This window comes from Archocentrus centrarchus, chromosome 14, assembly GCF_007364275.1.
Source record: "Archocentrus centrarchus isolate MPI-CPG fArcCen1 chromosome 14, fArcCen1, whole genome shotgun sequence".
In the NCBI taxonomy this organism is placed as follows: domain Eukaryota; kingdom Metazoa; phylum Chordata; class Actinopteri; order Cichliformes; family Cichlidae; genus Archocentrus; species Archocentrus centrarchus.
In genome coordinates, this window is record NC_044359.1 from 38,249,981 (window position 1) to 38,265,876 (window position 15,896).

General features: G+C 42.6%; 1 protein-coding gene across 1 annotated transcript in view; it reads right to left on the minus strand.

Moving 5' to 3' along the window:
- LOC115791679 (biotin--protein ligase-like) overlaps positions 1-15,896 on the minus strand; it is a 51,924-nt gene that overhangs the window by 18,749 nt on the left and 17,279 nt on the right. Inside the window, exon 6 of the mRNA XM_030745867.1 lies at positions 5,730-6,010. Coding sequence (XP_030601727.1) covers positions 5,730-6,010 — 281 coding nt within the window. The remainder of the gene's footprint in view (positions 1-5,729; positions 6,011-15,896) is intronic.

Genomic DNA, 15,896 nt, shown 5'->3' on the forward strand with positions numbered 1-15,896 from the left:
CAAACATTAGCAGTGAAATCAAATTGCAGCAACACGTTTGGGGTTGTATGGCCCACTTATTCACCCTGCTTTAGTTTCTGTATAACCTTAATGACAACACTGTCTGTTCCAATCAGCTCAGTGCTGCTCTAAGATCCATTTTTCAAACTTTATGACAGTTTTAATTGCTCCCACCTGCTGCCTCATCGACTCGCTCAACAGCCACTTTCACTCACATGTGTGGATGCAGACAAAGGAGTCTATTAGGTGCAACTTGCCTTTGCTCCGGTGAGGTCACAGGCATTAAATTAGTTCCAGCCTGGTTCCAGTATGCAATACTACATACATACATTGTAAAACTTTATATGGTCTCATCTTTTTACTCTCTATTGCTTGCTGTCAGGTTTTTTGGTAAAGAGGCACTTTGACTAATTAATGAGTGACCATCATACACTGTGACATTATCTGTTTGCTCATTCAACATTTACTGCATGCATACACAACATGCATATATGCACGTTGTGTGCAGAGCTGGTGGTCTGTTCCTTGTATGAGTGCATATGTATTAATATAGCTGTGTTTGCACTAAAAATTTTTAGGTGTATGAACAACAGACAATCCCAAATGTCAACACAGGAAGCTGCCCTGTTTTCAGTCAGGGGGGATTTTTAATCTCCTGCTGTCTACAGATGGGTGAAAAAAAATCATCTGTTAAATCCATCGAGCTTGCTGGCATGAAAGGTAAAATCTTCAACAAAATGTCTCCAGAACGAGAGCTCGGCTCTGCATGTGCTGACCTGGGCTGGTGCTCGAGCCTCGCCTTAATTCTTATTCTGAACCATAAACAAACAAACATTAATTTGGTGTCTGCCACCCGACCCCTCAGAATCAGCTGATTCTCTTTTTTTACAACTTTTTCAGATTTAATGAAGCCACATAAATTTTGACCTTATGAAGGTTTTCAGAGAGAAAGGCTCTTCAAGAACAAGAAATGTTTATTAATGACAAACACATTTAAGCTCACTTTAAAGCTGCACCGAAATTAATTCTCAACAAACAAGTGTCACAATCTAAAGCCAAAGTTACATTTTCAATGCGTATTTGGATAACCAACAGCTGATGATGGGATATATTACAGTTTCAGTAACAAAACTGCACCGATGAAATGTCTATGACAAAATAATAGAAACAAGCATCGGTGCCCTCAATGTCTTATCTATTTTCTGATAATTCAGTAAAAAAAAAAAAAAAATTAAAAGCTGTATCTAGCTCAGTCTTGTACTTTAAAAAAGTCACGAGGGTTCAAACATACTGGAAACAATAAGAAGACTTCAACGGTGCCAAATTGTGACCCACTGTACTGAGGGCCTCTAACAGACCGTTTAAAACAAATTAAAGGAAATATTTTGTGTGGCTTCATTAATTATACTTTGGGGTTATAATACACAAAAATAAGCACTGTTCGGATACAACAGACCAAATGAAAAGCTCCTGACCATGTGACAGTGGGATTGGTGAGTGTGTGTGTGTGTGTGTGTGTGGGGGGGGGGGGGGGGGGGGGGGGGGGGGGGGGGGGGCGTCTTTTGCTCACAGGATTTTCATCTATGAGCCACAACAATGGAACCACTGACAGCTGTAAAGATCATCATTAAACAGCATGTTGCAATACAAAGTTCCTAAGGGTCATGGCAGTCATGTCAATGTTACTTTGATACACCACACTGCCAACACACACACACACACATGAACCAGAGTAACATCTTAATCCAGAGGCTTTAATATGATGTGGGCCCACCCTTTGCAGCTAGAACAGCTTCAGCTCTTCAGGGAAGTCTTTCTACAGGTTTAGGAGGGTTTATGAGAATTTCTGACCATTCTTCTGATGTTGTGTTGATTCTTAAACACTAAGAGTGCATTTGTCCTTATTAGGAAAGGGATTGGTGCCAGTGTGAGGGCATGTGGCCTCAGGTCTATATTGTTAACTGGTAATTATGAAACACTTAATCTCAGTCTGTAGTTGTGGAGTAACACAAAGAGTGGTAACATGAACTTTCTGTGGGGAATAAATAAGTAACCTGGTGCTTTACTTATTTTTTTACATAGCAATGTGTGGAAGATGTGAAGTTTGAGTGCAAATTGATTGAGAAACTCAACATGAACACACATGAAGGTGTCTCATTGGGATCTAATGCTCACTGATTACTAAGGTGCCGTTTACACGAGACCGTTTTCATTTTGAAACGGTGTCGTTTTGATGCGTTTCGCCCTTCTGTTTACACGACAACAGAGTGAAAACGATGTGTTTCAGAAACGGGGTCCAGAGTGGAGCGTTTCAGAAACGCACCGGCTTGCGTTTTCGTGTAAACACTTGAAAGCGGGGTGATTTGAAAACGCTCGACTCGCACATGCGTACTATGGTTGAGACGGCCAGTTTTTCGCGCACGCGCAGACTGATAAACAGTACTCGCGGATTCACGAGTGCTTCTTATGCTTTTCCTGTGTTTTTACCGTTTTGTAATTCAGCGTTGTGTGCAGCAGCGATCCAACCTCATCATCTGTCCACACAAAACCTCTCACATTGGCCGTTTTGTAAGTAATGAACAATTTGCCGCACTACCTACTGTGTCACTCCACGCATGCGCGTCTTGCGTAAACAAACTGCAAAGAGAAAACCAACGCCAACTTGTGGCCTGGCATGGGAACTACATCGTTTTCATCGTTTCACATGTCCTCGTGTAAACGCGGATCGTTTCTGAAACGCCATCGTGTAAACGAAAGGCTGAAACGCATCAAAACGACACCGTTTCCAGTGAAAACGGCTTCGTGTAAACGGCACCTAAGCCTATGTTCAGACTTCATCTATGCTAAAAGGGTTGAAGAGAGTTTTAGAAACAGGCAGTAAGCATTCAGAAGTATGTAACTCCACACCCAACAACTTTTACAGGGAAGTGCTGCTCATTTAGACATGACGCTAACACTCTGATGCCACCTGGTTAATGGAAAGTAGTTTATGTAGTTATGTAGGTTACTCTGTGCAGGCCAGTCAAGTTCTTCCACACCAAACTGGCTCATCCATGTCTTTATGGAGCTGCTTTGTGCACTGGTGTGCAGTCATGTTGGAACAGGAAGGAGCCATCCCCAAACTGTTCCACAGAGTTGGAGCATCAAATTGTCCCAAATGTCTTGGTCTGCTGAAGCATTAAGAGTTCCTTTGACTGGAACTAAGGAGCCGAGCCCAACTCCTGAAAAACACCCCCACGCCATAACCCCCCCTCCACCAAGCTTTACACAATGCGGTCAGACAGGTACCGTTCCCCTGGCAACCACCAAACCCAGACTCCTCCCTCAGATTGGCAGATGGAGAAGTGTGATTGATCCCTCCAGAGAACACGTCTCCACTGCTCCAGAGTCCAGTGGCGGCGTGCTTTACACCACTGCATCAACACTTTGCATTGAGCTGATCTGAAGGTCACATGAAGGTTGGAGGTCTGTAGTGACTGACTCTGTAGAAAGTTGGTGACCTATGACCCTCAGCAGCCACTGACCCCACTCTGTGATTTTACGTAACCTACCACTTCATGGCTGAGTTGCTGTCGTTCCCAATCACTTCCACTTTGCACAGGTATCATCCTATCACGGTACCACGCTGGAACTCTCTGAGCTCCTGAGAGCGACCCATTCTTTCACTGATGTTTGTAGCAGCAGTCTGCATGCCTAGGTGCTGGTTTATACACCTGTGGAAGTGACTGGAACACCTGAACTCAGTGATCTGGATGGGAGTGAATACTTTTGGTAATATAGTGTATGTATTACTTTTTTAAACATTTTTGCAAAATAAGCACACCCCTCACTGACACAACCCCCACAGGACATGTGCACTGCACAAACTGCTCTGGAAAGGCACAGGGGACACAACAAGACCCCAGGGTATTCTCCTGGCCTCTGAAGGCTCCAGATTTAAATTTGATTGTGCATCTGTAGGATGTGCAGGTAAACCTGATCCATAGAACACAAAGAACCTGCTGACAATCTGGTAAACACCACAGAACACCAACAAAGCTGTGTCCAAGCCTCTACAGGCCAAATCTGATTTTGACAGCACAAGGAACACAATAATAGGTAGTTTTAATGTTAGTTGGATGGGTGTATTCTGTGCTGTCAGGTTGAGGTCTGGACGTTGACTTGGCTGTTGAAACATGTTGATTCTTTTCTGTTTCAGCAAATCTGTTGTAGACTTGCTGCTGTACTTGGGATCATTGTTTTGGGTCAGGCCTTAGGTGTTCGAGAAACGGCCCCACATTCGACTCTAGAAAAGTCTGTGTACCCAAGTATTCTAGAGTCTGTGTGCCTGACTCTAGAATAGCCGGGTATACAGAGGTGCTGACGGTCAACTCAATGACTAGAAGGTGCCCAGGTCCCGTAACTGCAAAACCAAACCATCACTCCTCCACCACTGTGGTGTCTGTTGGTATGAGATGTTTGTGCTGATATGCTGTGTAGGGTTTTTGCTAATCTTGGCGTTGTGATTTATAGCAAAACATCTGCACTTTGGTCTCATTGGGGTGGCTGTAGCTCAGTAGGTAGAGCAGGTCACCTACTGATCGGAAGGTCAGCGGTTCGATTCCTGGCTACTCCAGGCTACATGCCAATGTATCCTTGGGCAAGATACTTAACCCCAAGTTGCTCTCTGACCGTTCCGTCGGAGTATGAATGTGTGCGAATGTTAGTTAATTAAAAAGCACTTAGCTTAGTAAAAACATGGAAGTGCTTGTGTGAATGGGAGTGCATGGGTAAATATAAAACGTGTTGTATAGAAGAAGAAGAAACAGCCTTTATTGTCCCACAGAGGGGAAATTTGGGTGTAACAGCAGCCGCAGTTATTATAAATATAAATAAAGATATAATAATTCACACTATTAAGAAAAGAATATATATAAAATCAACAAACAATATTAACCTTAATACTACTAATAATAATAACACTATATACAATGTACATGATGTGCCTGTGTGTTGAACCTTAACAGGCCGGACTATTTACAGTATATTATATATTATCCTACATTGTGTAGGCTATTGTGGTTTTTGTTGCGCTTTGAGTGCTCTGAGTAGAAAAGCGCTATATAAGAACTAGTCCATTTACCATCTGTCTAAATGATATTATTCCAGAAGTGTTGTTTGTTCAGATGCAACTCTGATTCCTATTAAGTTTTCACACTAAATAGGAATTACATATTTAGTTTTTCCACACACAGTTTCTGCACGTTGGCTTAATTTTTGTTAAACAATGTCACCTGGGAAAGGCTACAGCCCCCCCACCCCCACCCCCCCTGAATTGGCCAAGAGGGAAAAAAAATGAAACGATGAATCGACGGATAGAAACAATGACACTGTGTAATATGTAATGTGTTGTTGTTCACCTGAGGTCGTCTTTAAAGACCTGCTAAGTACCAGATTACTTTTGTAATTGTATTTAGATATGTAAAAACTTAGAATCTCAAGCAGTGAGTCTGAGTCTGGCCTTGAGTCTGACACGTGATTTAAAACAAAAATCCAAAATTAAAGCACAACTCAAAGTTATGTTTAACAGTGATAGTAAGAACATTTCCACAAAGAGAACTCAGGGGACTAAACAGACTAAAACTTTTTCCATCACAAAGCCACATGGACATTTTGCTTGTTAGACTCAACCTCTGCTGGCCTAAGTCCTCATTTCAAACATTAACTAGGCTCTCAGGAACATGTCTTACCCTTCTAATAGATCCATGGTAGAAGTGACAACTTCAGCAAACATCACAGTGTGACCGAGAAGGCTGGTCTTCAGGTTCTTGCTGTAGGTCTCCATACTAAAGTGGGCCCAGCTCTGGGTCTCTGAAGAGTCAGTGACCAGAGCCAAAGCACCTTTAGGCAGCACAGGAACATCCTGAAGCTCTGAACAGGACACCATCCTGAGGGAGGTCTTTGACAACGTAAGGACACCGTTGTGTTCTGCACGTGTCTGCAGCCATTTCAGGAAACTGGCTTTGGCCTCCTGTGTAGAACGTAGGAGAAAAAACACGTTTTTTCTTTTACATGAAATACTGTCATCATTTCTAATCTAAAGACACAAGTTTGCAGCCACCTGTATGTTTTTTCCTGATGTCTGACTGTATACTTCACACGACAAGCTTCAGTCTGTCAGTAAAGTTTAAACTGCTTCAGGCTTTGTCCACATGTACACTGGTGTATCTTAAAAGCTGTTCAAACACACACACACAGTTTTAAGTCACAAAAAGGAGAGATGGGTGGATATTGATCCTATAAGTGAAATATTTCCCAAGTGAATATACTCAGGAACTCTGCAGAGGCAGATTTCTGACTCTGACTTTAGGAAATTCAAGAAATGTAGTTCTACAGAAGTCTCATTGGTCACTATGCATCCCTTTCCGTTCTGTCACTGCCTGCTTCTTCATGCACCAATGTGTATATGGCTAGTGTGTCTGAATGGTCATGCTATATTTTGGGGTGTGCAAATATGGACAGACATCATTTCTGAAATGGTGCAAAGACATTCATCTGAATAGATGTTATCTTAGCTTTAAATCACATTTTTAAAATTAATACATATACATAGATGACAAGGGAGAAACCATAAAGTGCCCTAATAAGGTGTTGGCCTATGACATACAACCAGAACAACATTTCTTCTTTGAAGCCTCTTTCCCACCAACAGGGTTCCGGAGCCGGAGCCGTGAACTGAACCATTAGGCGGGTTTTCCACCGCCGAAGCACTCGGTGCTCGGCCGAAAAACGGGTTCAATTCCGGGCCCACAAACTAGCTGGTCTGAAACCAGGAACGCGTGACGAAAGCAGCAGAAGGGCGTGACTCTGCCGTCTCAACATCCAGTTTTCTACCATATTACATGTGTATTACATGAGAAAATCGAAGCGATTTTCACAGCTGTGAATTAGGTTGGGCTCTAATGGGCTCGACACACGGGGAGCGACAAACGACAGCGACGAATGGGTCGCATCGCCACTGGGGTGAAACCGAACACACGGGACGCGATAGCGACGGCAGCTTCGCGAATCGCGCTCTTACGTCACTCGTCTCCAAGAAATGTGATTGGTTATGAAACTGGAGGGATTTAGACATTTTCAAAGCAGTTCATGTCAGACACGGCAATAAAGATGAGGAGTCTGAAGATTTTATTGGAACTGACAGAAATCTTGCTGTTAAGGCTCCTCTACAAAAGAAAAAGACAACCTCGGTTTCATCCTATATTAGCACAAAAGTCCTCTCTATCGGTCTGTTTAACGTTAGTCTTGCACCAACACGTTCCCATACGGCTGCCTTTTATGTGTAACTCGATAATCACTGCGTGAAGTGTCATATAATATAGGAAAGTCAAACACAGCTAAAACGATGCTTTCCTTCCTGCTGAAAGTGGTTGCAGACTGCAGCGTGTAGCATACTCTCCGCTCATTGGTCAGTCAATGAAACTCTTGCTGATTGGTTTAGTGCCACGCGACAGCGACAAAAGTAGAACATTTTCCAACTTTCTTGTGTCGCGTCGCCTGGTCGCGTGTGCACGTCTACGTGTACGAGCTCGAAATTTCACATGCACGAATGTCGCCGGTCGCTTAGCTGGAGGAGGGCAAGCGATTGTCGCCTCATCGCACAAGCTCCATAGGAAATGAATGGAGAGCGAGCGACGTCGCTCCCCGTGTGTCGAGCCCCTAAGGCTGAACTTGCTGCTTTGTATCAGTTCATATCACAGATAAAAGGACACAAAGTGCGTACTTGTCGTCTTGCTCTAATCTCTGTCTGTGTTTCCCTCTGTGCTGCACACAGATGCTGCAGTAGTTTGGTTTGGACCCTAAAACGTATTTGCAGCACAGAAATGGGAGCGTGTTCTCCCACGTTTGTGCGCTTCGGCTTCCGTGTCCAGACGAGGACCCGCCCACACTCATACGTAAAGGAGCAGTTCACAGAAACGCAGTGGGAACGCGGGACCATTCTTAAGCGTTTCGCCGGTTCATTGGGATCGGCACAGGAACTTGCTCCGGCTCCGGAACCTCGGCGGTGGGAAAGCAGCATGAGTGTCTGAAACTCTGCTGGTGAGATGGAAACCTATTCATTTACTTATTGTTTTGATGACAGTGCTGTCAAACACATTGGTCCACAGTCTCCCATAGATGTTCAGTTAGCTGACATCTGGTGACGGCGGAGGACAATTCATGGCTCACATCTTGATGATTCTCACTGACCCAAGCAATCAGGAAGCCCTATGGAGTCGATCATCATCATAATCCCAGATGAGACCGCCAGGTTAGAAATGTCCCAGAAATAATGTTTTCACCTACAACTATTTTGTGTTGATTTGCAAGGAGCTTTCCCTGTAAGGGACATTTGGACTGAAATCATGCTAGCAACATGCTAATCACAGCATAAGAAACAAAATTTTACTTATAACTTTTCAAAATCCAAAACCAAATTAACAAATGTAAGAAATACAGTGGCTTGCAAAAGTATTCATACCCCTTGAACTTTTTAGTTTTTTTATTTGTAAAAAATGTTTTGAATCATGTATAATTTTCTTTCCACTTCACAATTGTATACCACTTTGTGTTGGTCTTTCACCTTCGGAGGAAGCTCAATTCTGACAGTTGTATTCATGATCTCATTTGTTCGTTCACTATACAAAGCTCATGACCACAGGTGAGGGTAGGGACGTAGATCGACCAGTAAATCAGCAGCTTAACTTTCACGCTCAGCTCCCTCTTTAGCACGACAGACTGTCAATCTCCCGCTCCCTTCTCCCGTCACTCGTGAACAAGACCCCGAGATACTTAAACTCCTCCACCTGGGGTAGCAACTCGTCCCCAAGCCGGAGTGGGAACTCCACCCTTTGACCATGGCCTCAGACTGATTCTCATGCCAGCTGTTCCACTGTGAGATGGAGGCTACCAGCTGTTGAAGCCAATGGGATCGCATCATCCGCAAAGAGCAGAGACGAGATTCTGAGGCCACTAAGGTGGAACCCCTCCGCCACCTGGCTACACCTATTGGTGACACATGGCAGCCCCGGCGAAGTCCAACACCTACAGTAATCAAGCCCAACTTATTGCCGACAAAAGGAAATTAAGCCCAAATCAAATCAAAGGATTCATGCTTTTCAAGTTAAAAGCAATAGGTAAAGAAACAACTCAATACTCAAATTGTTCAAGAAAAAAAAAAAAAGGCATAATAACCAAACTCAAATAGAAAAAACAATTCACAGCTCTGGTTATCTCAGTTCTGCTCTAGGTTAAACTACACGCTGACTTAATACTAAAAAAGTGCCTGAAAGGAGCTGAGATTAGGGTGCAATCAACAGCTTCCTTACCAGCATCTCAGAACTGACGATTTGGTGTATAAAAAGGGGAGAAATCCATGCAACATATGTGTTGGATCTCAAAGATTCCTTATTAGATGGTAAAGTTAATTTTTGGCTAGTTTCCAAATTTTCTAAATTTCACTGATTATATGTAAAGACACATTACACTCATTCTTTGCCTTCTCTGTAGTGATGGGCATGCAGATGCAGATTAGACAGACTGGTTAGTTTAACAACAAAAATATGAGCTTTGTGCGTACTTCATACAATGTTCACATGCTTCAAATAGTATTTTTCAACAATTTCTTTGCCTTTGCTGGTTGATGAAAGACTAATTTAATGGCCTCTCATGTTTTTACTGACCCTCTGTTCACAGACCTGCTGTCAGCCTGCTGCATATGTGCACATATATTTACATATATTTAGAAAGTCAAACTGTTCCCACATGTGTAGTTTGAAGAATATCTGCATGATGTATAAACTGATATCTGTACTTTGGATGGGTGAGGGTGAAAGGACTGTGACTTTCTTTCTAACACTATTTCCAAAGCATTTTAAATCTTATTCAGACATGAGATGCGAAGCACTGTTAACTTCAAAAAGATGTTAAATTGATGATCTCTCATTCAGACAAATCCCATTATGGTTAATGTTTCTTTCAGACATCCCTCTGGAAGAAGGTATGTCAAATATGTAGGACCGCTTTTTTGCATTTGTGCAATATTTCTAAAATTAGAAACATCCTTTCTCAGAGTGATGCTGAAAAGCTCATTCATGCATTTATTACTTCTAGGCTGGACTATTGTAATTCATTATTATCAGGCTGTCCTAAAAGCTCCCTGAAAAGCCTTCAGCTGATCCAAAATGCTGCAGCTAGAGTACTGACAGGGACTAGAAAGAGAGAGCAGATTTCTCCCATATTGGCTTCTCTTCATTGGCTCCCTGTTAAATCTAGGATAGAATTTAACATCCTTCTCCTCACCTACAAGGTCTTGAATAATCAGGCTCCATCTTATCTCAAAGACCTCATAGTACCATATCACCCCAACAGAGCACTTCACTCTCAGACTGCTGGCTTACTTGTGGTTCCTAGGATACTTAAGAGTAGAATGGGAGGCAGAGCCTTCAGCTTTCAGGCCCCTCTTCTGTGGAACCAGCTCCCAGCTTGGATTCAGGAGACAGACACCCTCTCTATTTTTAAGATTAGGCTTAAAACTTTCCTTTATGATCAAGCTTATAGTTAGGGCTGGATCAGGTGACCCTGAACCCTCCCCCTTAAGCCTCTTTACCACCGACAGGGTGCCAGTGCCTTAATTTGAACCGTTAGGCGGGTTTCCACTGCGGAAGCACTCGATGCTCAGCCGAAAAACGGGTTCAGCTCCGGCCCCGCAAACTAGCTGGTCTGGAACCAAGAACATGTGACGAAAGCAGCAGAAGGGCGTGACTCTGCCGTCTCAACATCCAGTTTTCTACCATATTACATGTGTATTACATGAGGGAAGTGAAGCGATTTTCACGGCTGTGAATTAGGTTGGGCTCTAAGGCTGAACTTGCTGCTTTGTATCAGTTCATATCACAGATAAAAGGACACAAAGTGCGTACTTGTCGTCTTGCTCTAATCTCTGTCTGTGTTTCCCTCTGTGCTGCACACAGATGCTGCAGGAGTTTGGTTTGGACCCTAAAACGTATTTGCAGCACAGAAATGGGAGCGTGTTCTCCCACGTTTGTGCGCTTCGGCTTCCGTGTGCAGACGAGGACCCGCCCACACTCATACGTAAAGGAGCAGTTCACAGAAACGCGGTGGGAACGCGGGCCCGTTCTTAAGCGTTTCGCCGGTTCATTGAAATCAGCACCGGCACGAGCACCGGCACCTCGGCGGTGGGAAAGTAGCAATAGTTATGCTGCTATAGGCCTAGGCTGCTGGGGGGTTCCCATGATTTCTTTTCATTCTCCTCCTTTTACTCTGTTTATACCCCACTCTGTATTTAATCATTAGTTATTATTAATCTCTGGCTCTCTTCCACAGTGTGTCTTTTATCAAATTCTTATATCTAATTCTCTGTCAGGCAAAAGCTTGCACAGGTCCTGTCTGCCTGGACTTCTAAGACTGGCATTCTGAAAAAAGGAGATTTTCTAGTCTTACTGACCACTTAAACTGCTTCTGTATGTCTGTAGGAGGAGCTGATTTTGCATGTACTTCAAAACTGTGCCCTGTTGAAAAGGCATTATACTCAGATGCCATCAAATTTATGGAAAGGAGGGTTTACATACTTGATGTTGCTGGGAATAACAGACTACCTGATATGGGGGAAGACATCTGTTTGGAACATGCATGTAAACATATTAATAAAAGAATCAAAGAGAATCACAAATAATGACTAATGGATAACAGATCCTAAGTCCATGTCATACTTTTCCAGTCGCTGACCCCAAACTATGGAATGATCTCCCTCTGCACATCAGGCAGGCTGACTCCCCCTCTGCTTTTAAACACTCTCTTAAAACACATTTCTTCTCTTTGTCTTTTAACTCAGTCTGAGATGTTGATTCTTACTGTTTATTGTTTTAATTGTGGTTTTACTTTTTATACATGTATTTTAAACCTATTTGCTCTTATTTGTGTACAGCACTTTGGCCAATAGCATTAATTTTAAAGTGCTTTATAAATAGAGTTGAGTTGAGTTCATCCTAGATGGGTAGAAGCATAACCAGCATGTTCTTTTCACCATAGGGTCATTCCATAAAAATAAAAAAAGTTACCACCTGACTCCCTCACAATGGTCAGATTTTGAGATTTCTTTTGGACAATAACTTTACCATATTTAATAAATCAATGAAAGATTTTTACCTACATACAATGAATATTTTCAGAGTTAGAGGCCCTGCAAGTACATAGCAGTGGGTCAGAATTTGGCTTCTTTCTTTTGCCTTTTTCTAGCATTTTGAGCCCTCATAACCCTTTAAAGACATGAGATATCCACAACAATTTTTGAGGGCTGACAAACACCTTTAAGCTCCATTTAAAACTGCAACTAAATCAATTTCACACTCATTCCAAGGGTCATAGTCTAAAGCCAAATTCTTGTTTTTCCAGCCATCCATTATCTTTCACTTACAGTGGGGTCGTAGTGGCAGATGGCTAAAAAGGGTATTCCAGACATCCTTTTTCCCAGCAACACTTTCTAGTTCCTCCTGAGGGATCCAAAGATGTTCCCAGCCCATACAAAATCCATAATCTCTCCAGCAGGTTTTGGGTCTACTCTGGAGTCTAGTCCCATTTGGGCATGCCAGGAAAAGCTCCCGAGGAATCCTAATCAGCCGCCCAAACGACCGCAAATGGCTACAACAACTCGAAATATCCATCTCCTCACTCTAAGGCTAACCCCAGCCACCCTAGAGAGGTAATTAATTTTGACTGTTTGTATTTGCAGACTTAATCTTACAGTCATTACCTGGATTTCCTGACCATAAGTGAGGGTTAGAACATAGACAGGCTTGTAGATCGAAAACTTCATCCTGCATCTCAACTTTCTCTTTACCACAACAGTTTGGTACTATGCTGCATTACTGCTGAAGCTGCACCAATCCACCAGTCCACTACATGCTCCACCAACACATTTGAATACAATTTGAAAGATCCCAAGATACTTGCACCACCTCACTTGGGGCAGCCCCTCTCCCAGTGGGAACATTGCACAGTTTTACAGACTTGGATGGTGACTCCAATCCCAGCTGCTTCCTCTAATGCAAACAGTTCCAACTCATATTCAACATCACACGCCAACAGAACAATATCATCTGCAAAAATCAGAGATAATATTCTGAGATTCCCAAAATGGACACCCTCCTCCCCATCCCATCTATGCCTTGAGATTCTGTTCAATAAAATTTGTGACAATGTGCAACACCTGGGCCCAGGAAGCAGAATTAGGTAAAAAAAAACTCTGGGTTTGTAACCCTAAAATGAGGAAACTGTTCCAGGAAGAGCTAACTCCAACTCTGAGTCAGTTACCATGGTAACAGACTCCGTGACCCTAACCTGGCAGGTTTTATCCAACAACCTCTGAGTGTCACTCTGACTCCGCCCCTCCTGCTGCACCTGAACCACCTGTCTGACACTCCCATTCATTTCCTCCTTCATAAAGTGGCTGTCAGAGCGTCAGAGGAGCGAATTCATCTGCAGACGTTTATGTTTCTACAAGCTCTGAAATCCCAGTTAGACGTTAGTTTGTTATTGTTGTAACGTGAAGCTTTTACAGTCGTTCACTCGTCAACAGGCTGTAAGGACGGAGACAGCGATGATGTCACGGATTTATAATGAGGCAGCTGCAGCTGTCACTCATTCATTTATCCAGTAATGACAGAAATAATGAAATTCTCCATTAAAAAATCAATTTTTAAAAACATGAAGTTGCTGTTCCATAAATAGATTCCATTTTTTACTGAATAATTATTTAAACAATTAAATAACCATAAACTGAACTGTCATAAACTGCAGCAAAAGCAGTTTTATTAAGTAACAAACTGGCCTGAGGTCAGCCCCCCCGGGTCTGCTGCTGTCTCTAACACACAGGTCGGTCAGTAAACTCAGTCTGAGCTGTTTCTCCACAGTTTTATCTTCACTTTCTGTCTCCTGCAGTTTGTCCGTCAGGCTGAATAATTAGATTTTATAAATCAAATATAAAATTAGGATTCAGCTTCATCTGATGGAGATTCAAGTTGTGTAAATGATGACAGCAGATATTATAACAGAAATGATATATTTGATAAACTTTTATTCTGTCTATGATGATGACAGAGTGGGTCAGGCTGATTAAACTGACTCGTCATGCTCCACACTGACACGTGCGATCCTCCATCCATAAGATTAAAATGGTAAAATGCTCGCCGCCAATCACCAGATTACACACAGATATACGGACCAGCATAGATGAAAACACAACATGTAGAATTAATGAGAGAAATGGGAGAAATCTGCTCTCTCTTTCTAGTCCCTGTCAGTACTCTAGCTGCAGCATTTTGGATCAGCTGAAGGCTTTTCAGGGAGCTTTTAGGACAGCCTGATAATAATGAATTACAATAGTCCAGCCTAGAAGTAATAAATGCATGAATGAGCTTTTCAGCATCACTCTGAGAAAGGATGTTTCTAATTTTAGAAATATTGTGCAAATGCAACAAAGCGGTCCTACATATTTGTTTAATATGTGCATTGAAGGACATATCCTGGTCAAAAATGACTCCTAGATTTCTCACAGTGTTACTGGAGGCCAAAGTAATGCCATCCAGAGTAAGTATCTGGTTAGACACCATGTTTCTAAGATTTGTGGGGCCGAGAACAAGAATTTCAGTTTTATCTGAATTTAGAAGCAGGAAATTAGAGGTCATCCAGGCCTTAATGTCTTTAAGACATTCCTGCAGTTTAATTAATTGATGTGTGTCATCTGGCTTTATGGATAGGTAAAGCTGAGTATCATCTACATAACAATGAAAATTGATGCAGTGTTTTCTAATAATACTGCCTAAGGGAAGCATGTATAATGTAAATAAAATTGGTCCTAGCACAGAACCCTGTGGAACTCCATAATTAACCTTAGTGTGTGAAGAAGACTCCCCATTTACATGGACAAATTGGAGTCTATGAGATAAATATGATTCAAACCAGTGCAGTGCAGTACCTTTAATACCTATAGCAAGCTCTAATCTCTGTAATAAAATGTTATGGTCAACAGTATCAAAAGCTGCACTGAGGTCCAACAGGACAAGAACAGAGATGAGTCCACTGTCAGAGGCTCTAAGAAGATCATTGGTAACCTTCACTAATGCTGTTTCTGTACTGTGATGAATTCTGAAACCTGACTGAAACTCTTCAAATAAACCATTCCTTGGCAAAATCAATTAACTGTTTGACAACTAATCTTTCAAAAATTTGCTGAAATAAACGGAAGGTTAGAAATTGGTCTTAGTAATTAGCAATGACTGCTGGATCAGGTAAAGGCTTTTTAAGTAATGACTTAATTACCACCACCTTAAAAGCCTCTTTTGCCCCCTAGTAGGGTCTCCCAAGGCAAACTGGTCCTGGGTGAGGGACCAGGCAAAAAGCGATTCAACCAACCCCTATGGAAGAAAGCTCAAGGGAACAGTTTACCTTGCCAAGGATAGGGTTACCAAGGCCCCACTCTGGAGCCAGGCCTGGGGAGGGAGCTCAAGGGACCAAAACAATTATGAAAAGAATGAGTGACAAATGGCAGCCCTGGCAGAGTCCAACGCCCACCGGGAATGAGTCTGACTTATTGCCGGCAATGTGAACCAAGCACTCCAATGGTTGTATGGGGACCAAATGGCACGTAGCAACGAGCCAGATGCCCCATAATCCTGAAGCGACCCCCACAGGATACCTTGAGGGATGTGGTTGCAAGTCCACAAAACATAAGTAGACTGGATGGACAAACTCCCATGCACCCTTGAATATCATTGAGAGGGTAAAGGCTGGTCCAGCATCCCATGACTGGGACAAAAACCGCATTGTTCCTTCTGCATGCAAGGTTCAGGTAGCAGATG